Below are 6,169 nucleotides of genomic sequence, written 5' to 3' on the forward strand. Positions count from 1 at the left end.
AGCAGCAACATAACAACATCGTGAATATTCTCTGCAATTTATTGGGAATGGCAACATCCCAAGGAAGGAGGGCAGGCCGCAGAGGAGGGGGGAGGTGGGGACAGTACATTTTGCACTGTGGCAGGGGAGCTGGGCACTGAAGGACAATTTTGGTCTCCTTGGGGATAGTCCATGTGTGTGTGAGGTGTCCCAGGTGTCACTGAGAGCTGGGACAAGTGGAATGGAAGCCGGAGGTCCAGGTAAGTTTCCTGCTGGCAGCACATCTGGGGCTCCCAAGTGAGCAAAGTTGCCCAGAAGCTCCACCCTGGGCCAGCTCATCCCTCTGGACACTGCCTGAGATGCCCCCTCCCCAAGGAACAAATCCCGCTTGCCCCACACCCACCCTGACCCCAAAGGCCTGCAAAGGGAGTAGCAGGATGGACACACACAGAAGCACCCCGGGGACAGAGAACAGAAGGAGAGATGAGGAAAGAGGGGTTTTATACACGTTTGCCACAAGAAATGTACAACACAGCAAGGAAGGCAGAGCAGCCCCTCCTGCCAAGGCAGCTCCCGGTGCTGGGACACCCACCACAGCCCCGGGTGGGAACAGGAGCTGGAATGGGCTGGGTGCGAGGGACAGAGTTCATCCCATTGCAGGACACCGGAGCTGAGCTTTGGGAGGCTGGGCTGCTGGCAGGAGGAGAGAGGAGGTGCTTCTTTCCTTGTCAACCTTCGGGGCTCAGAATCTCACTCCCGAAGATTTGACCGAGGTGGTGGTGACGCATCTCCGCATGGAGGAGGATCCCCCGCCAGAGCCGCACATCCTTCCGCTCCCAGAAGAGAAGCCCCCACCGTACATTCCTCCCCCCATCCCACAGCTGCCACCCATGCTGCCTCCTCCAAAGCTGCTGCCTCCTCCACAGATGCCACCTCCTCCCATTCCTCCTCCCATGCCGCTGCCGCCTCCAAATCCTCCCATTCCACAGCTGCCGCCTCCGAATCCTCCTCCCATGCCGCTGCCTCCGAATCCTCCTCCCATGCCTCCTCTGCCTCCAGAGACAGTCGTCCTGCCCACCACAGCTGGAAGAGAAGCATGGATTACTCACCTGTTGCCCAAAAGAACAAGTTCTCCCCCTTCTGAAGGACCCCAGGGCAGATACTTACAGACATTGACGTTGGACATGCTGTCGTTGCACAGCCTGTGAGGGAAATTGGACATTTTAATTACCCAATACAAGAGAGGTTGTAAAAACTTTAAACTGTGTTTCCACTATCAAGACATTTTCCTGGTTCACTCTCCTAAGCCACTGTGGAATCACTATAAGATTGGAGGAGGGAAGGGGTTGGTAATTCCTCTTTACAATGAGGTTTCTCCAGATTTCAGGTTCATAAAAAACTCAGCAGTGACAGAGATAGGGCAGCAGCTCTGCCACTCCTAGGGAGCCAGTTATGGATCCTGACCCTTAGAAATCCCACACAGCATCAATCATAACATCCACCTGTTAGCCCAAAGAATTGGTTTGGAATTACAGTCAATATTCCAGGTGTCCAGTGTCACAACCCCCAATGACAGCTCAGCTGTTTACCTGTTCTCCTCTCCCTCCAGCAGCTTCCTGTACATGGCAATCTCAACGTCCAGCGCGATCTTGACATTCAGCAGCTCCTGGTACTCCTTCAGCAGGCGAGCCAGCTCCTCCTTATCCTTTTGCAGGGCACTCTCCAGCTCCTCCAGCTTCAACCGGGCATCTTTGAGGGCCATCTCTCCCCTCTCCTCAGCCTCAGCGATGGCTGCCTGCAGCTGCTGGTTCTGGGAAGCACAACAGGAGCTTTCTCAGACCTCATTTTGTCCCTAATGATCAGTCCTCAGACCCCCAATAGGAGAAATCCAGAGGAAAATAAACATCTGCATAAAGTGAACTTGGGGTGATGAAAGGTTTCTACCCCACTCATTGTCATTTGTGATCCAGCCTGCTACCATCTTCCCCTGAGACATCAACCAGCCCCTACCTGCTTCTTCACAGTCTCAATCTCAGCCCGCAGCCTCTGAATGTTCCTGGTCAGCTCCTGGATCTCCATCTTGGTATTGCGGAGGTTGTCCCCGTGCCGGCCAGCTGTGCTCTGGAGCTGCTCGTACTGATGGCACCAAGACAACGACCCATCAGTAACACATTCCTGGTGCCTCTGCGAGATTTGTCCCCACTTTCTAGGGTCAGTTGACACTATGAGGACCCACTCATCATGCCCAGCCCAATGTTCAAGGTGGCTCAGAGACTCAGTCATGGGGCTTGAGCTTTGAAATGGATCTTAATGACACTAAAAAGCATCTTTTGCCTTTTGAAAAGCCACTTGGGCTGGAATTTTCTCATTAAGGTGCATTTTGGGCCATTTTAATTGAGAGGTTTTGATGCCTTATGTTTTAGCTTTCATATTATCCAGATTCTGTACTGCATTAGTATATAACTCTGAACTTCATATGAAATGTTAGCAAGTTCTCCTCACAGTTCAGTCAGACAAAACAATCCCTTTCCAGCCTGAGAACCAAGAACACCACTGCAGCTTCAGAAAATATAAACAACAGCGAAGTGAGGAGAGCAAACTGGGATGATGGGACTTCATAACCTGAAGCTGTAATTGGACAATTAACCCCAATATGTAAATGGACCAAAAGTTATAAAAGTGTGAAAGATCATGACCCATCATCCATCTTGGATGTAGCCTCAGCTGGTTCTTGTACTGTCCAAGGTGTATTCTTTGAAAGTCTTTTTAATAAATACCTACTTTATTTTTTAACACTCTCTAGCCTCAGTCTAGGTAGCCTCTCAAGTCATCAGTCCGTGCCATGCACCTCGGTGAGTTTAGCACATATTGGGAACAGTGAGTCATATCCCTCAAAAGCAGCTCAGTCCCTCTGGACCTTCCTTGCACCACAAGCTCCAGCCCCGTTAGCTTGAAAAAGTATCTCACACAGCCATAAATTATTGTAAATCACCCTGCCACACCCAGGAGTCTCAACTGCTCCCTGACTCACCTGGCTCTGGTACCAGGCCTCGGCCTCAGCCCGGCTGCTCTGGGCGATCTGCTCGTACTGGCGCCGAACCTCCTCGATGATACTGTCCAGGTCCAGGTGCCGATTGTTGTCCATGGACACCACCACAGACAGATCCCGGCTGATTGTCTGCATCTGAGACAGCTCCTGCAACCAAGATATGAGTCAGAGGCACCATCTCAAGCCTAAATCCAGCCACAAGCCCCGTCCAACCTCAGGGTCCTTGGCCACCACACACCTGATGAAAAGTTTGCACACACACACACACATCCCCTTCCTGGAGAAGAGAGAGCTCCTACCTCCTCATAGATGCACCTCAGGAAGTTGATTTCATCTGTCAAAGCTCCCACCCTGGCTTCCAGCTCAACTTTGGTCATGTAGGCACTGTCCACATCCTAAAGAAAAGATCCCACAGAAAATAGTTTTGTTTCTTCTTGGGAATCCTTCAGCTTGTGGGAATTGCCATCTGTGCTGAGGGTTTGGTGTTATTCACTGGGATATCATTATGTTTATATATAATTCTATAACCATATATATAAATAATTAAAAATAAATAATGTTATGGTGTCATTCAGTCATGAAAATTGAATATATGGGTTCCAGATATCAGCTGGAGGATCTTAAAAGCTCCACAATTCCCATTCAAGCATAGGTAAAGCCAAATATTAAGGGATTATTTTGTGGTGCCAGTGACTCACCTTCTTCAGCACCACGAACTCGTTCTCGGCTGTTGTGCGCCGGTTGATCTCTTCCTCATACCTACAGAGAGGAAAAGTGCAAATTGAGTTCCTGGACTTTTCTGCCGAAGGCCATGAGAAACAAATTTAAAGGGGAAAAATCACTAAATTACAATATTTAGGCTGAAAAACTCTCCACTCTCACCATGTAAAATAGTTGGGGAAAATTAAAGTGACCAAAAAGCTGCTTGAGCTGCTCCTGGCTCCACACTCACTTGGTTTTGTAATCCTCCACGTACTGCTGCATGTTCTGCAGCTCTGACTCCAGCTGGCCCCGCTGTGCCAGGATTGATTCCAGCTGCCTCCGCAGGTTCTGGATGTAATTCTCAAAGATCACATCCAGGTTCTTCCTCGGGCCAGATGGCCCTTGCTGCTGGAGCAGCTCCCACTTGGTGGAGAGCACCTTGTTCTGCTGCTCCAGGAATCGGACCTACAGCCAACACACAGAGGACCCACCATCAAACCGGAACAGGTCCCACCAAAACATCTCTTGCATCACTCAGAAAGATTTGCATGGTGATGAGAAAACCAATTAACTCTGTTTCTTTAAATTTCTGTTGGTGTGTAAGCTGCAAAATTGGGAAAAGAAGGAAAATTCTAGTAATTTTCTACTCAAAGGAGCTTTTACACATTGCCCTTACTCCAAGTCTGGCCCCATTGCAGGCAGTCTCCAGCCTAGATTTAAAAGTCTGGAGATTTGAAAACAAAAAGAGAAAAATATAAATTAATACTTAAGTGGGAAGTTTTTTGGGCAGAGAGGGGTGTAGGAGGGAGAATCTGTGCCCGAAACCTGTGGAGGTTGAAGGTGTTGAACCTGCTTGCGAGAGTAACCTCAGAGTAGAGCTTGGTGCAACAGGGCAGATGAAAGCCCTGAAGACATTGCTTTGATCTCGTGTGGAGGAGAGATTCCCATCTCTTCCCTTAATGAAAAGGCTCTGCTCAAGCTTCTCTGCCTGCTGGGATTTAGCTCTAGAAGGACATTTCTGCACAGCTTGGAAGTTCCTCCTAATTTGGGGCTTAATCAGGCAGAATCCCACCCTCTCACCTTGTCGATGAAGGAGGCAAACTGGTTGTTCAGGGACTTGATCTGTTCCTTCTCCTGGTTTTTAACTTGCTGGATCTGGGGATCAATCTCAACATGGACCGGACGCAGGAGGGTCGTGTCAATCTGCACTGGCTGGATCCCAGGGCCACCTCTCCCAGGGCCACCCATGCCAAAGCCTGGGCCACCAAAGCCACCCATTCCTCCACCACCCATCCCGCCACCAAAGCCACCCATTCCTCCACTGAAGCCACCCATTCCTCCTCCACCGCCCATTCCACCTCCTCCCATTCCTCCAAAGCCACACATTCCTCCTCCTCCTCCACCCATTCCACCCCCAAAACTGCCGAGACCCCCGTAGCTCCCGCCAAAGCCACCCATCCTGCCGCCGTATCCACCGCCGTAGCACCCGCCCATGGATATCCTGGCGCTGCCCCCCATGTTGTGGAGGCTCCGGCTGCCGAAGCCCCCGCACCGTCCTCCTCCTCCGAATCCCCTGGACACTGAGTACGAGCTGTAGCTGCTCCTGCTCCGGCCACCGCCTCCAAAGCCACCACCGATTGCAGAGCAGGAGCTAAAGCCCCTTCTGCTGCCCCCTCCAAAGCTCCTGCAGACAGACTGACGAGACATGGCTGGTTATCCTCAAAAGAGCCAAGAATGGAGAAGCTGAGGAACTCGACGGGTTTGTGGGTGAGGAGGTGGGTGGAAAAAGGGAAGTCAGTCCCTCTGGCTGGAGGGCAGCAGATGCTCCCTTTTATGTGTTTTTGGAGATGGGCTGGGTTTGCATGGGCGTGAAGGAGGAGACAGGTCCTGTCTTCATCAGCGTGGTGTGGCTTAAGATTTCCATCTCCAATTTGCCAAACATTGACCCTACCCAGAAACACACCCTCTAATGCAGGAGGAAAGGCAAAAAATATCCAACTGGGGCTCCCAGCACTCCATGACTAAGGAATCCTACATTTGGTGGAGCAGCAAGACCCTCCCTAGGATATGCCAGGCATTCTTTTTCCACCTTTCATCCACTGGGGTTGTTTCCCTGCTTGTGTTTATCTTTAAATCTCTCACTCCAAAGCCCCATTGCAGGCAGGCACTGCGGCTCATGCCAAGCTGTAGACCAGCTTTCACAATTCCCAACACACCTATGTTACACCCTCAGCCTTCTTTTTACTTGGAAAATTGCCTTTGGCTCAGAGAATTGAGTTTCTCAACCTACAGCCAGGGCTCAGCAAATTGCATTTTGATGAGGCTCTGAACCTTTTTGATAAATAAAACCTCACCAGTGACGAGACACCAGTGCTGGCACTGAAAATTCATTTATTGTTGGACTAAAACATGTCCCACTGACTTTATGCCAAGATAATC

General features: G+C 50.4%; 1 protein-coding gene across 1 annotated transcript; it reads right to left on the minus strand.

Moving 5' to 3' along the window:
* Positions 1–580: 580 nt before the first annotated feature.
* LOC136372793 (keratin, type II cytoskeletal 6C-like) lies at positions 581–5,497 on the minus strand. The gene is made up of 9 exons (XM_066337581.1): positions 4,811–5,497; positions 3,981–4,195; positions 3,727–3,787; positions 3,328–3,423; positions 3,011–3,175; positions 1,990–2,115; positions 1,569–1,789; positions 1,147–1,181; positions 581–1,062 (listed from the first exon to the last, which is right to left on the minus strand). The coding sequence occupies exons 1-9, from the start codon at positions 5,435–5,437 to the stop codon at positions 722–724; spliced, it is 1,887 nt and encodes a 628-aa protein (XP_066193678.1). The 5' UTR covers positions 5,438–5,497; the 3' UTR covers positions 581–721.
* Positions 5,498–6,169: the final 672 nt, after the last annotated feature.

The sequence above is a fragment of the Sylvia atricapilla genome, chromosome 29 (genome assembly GCF_009819655.1).
Source record: "Sylvia atricapilla isolate bSylAtr1 chromosome 29, bSylAtr1.pri, whole genome shotgun sequence".
NCBI lineage: Eukaryota > Metazoa > Chordata > Aves > Passeriformes > Sylviidae > Sylvia > Sylvia atricapilla.

Bases quoted from the DNA above. Each gene is read 5' to 3' on its own strand.
- LOC136372793 (XM_066337581.1), bottom strand. From the start codon at position 5,437: ATGTCTCGTCAGTCTGTCTGCAGGAGCTTTGGAGGGGGCAGCAGAAGG. The intron at 3,176-3,327 runs GTAGGAGCTCTC...TCTTGGTTGCAG, and splicing joins TGAGGTGCATCTATGAGGAG to GAGCTGTCTCAGATGCAGAC. The intron at 2,116-3,010 runs GTGAGTCAGGGA...TGGTGCCATCAG, and splicing joins AGGCCTGGTACCAGAGCCAG to TACGAGCAGCTCCAGAGCAC.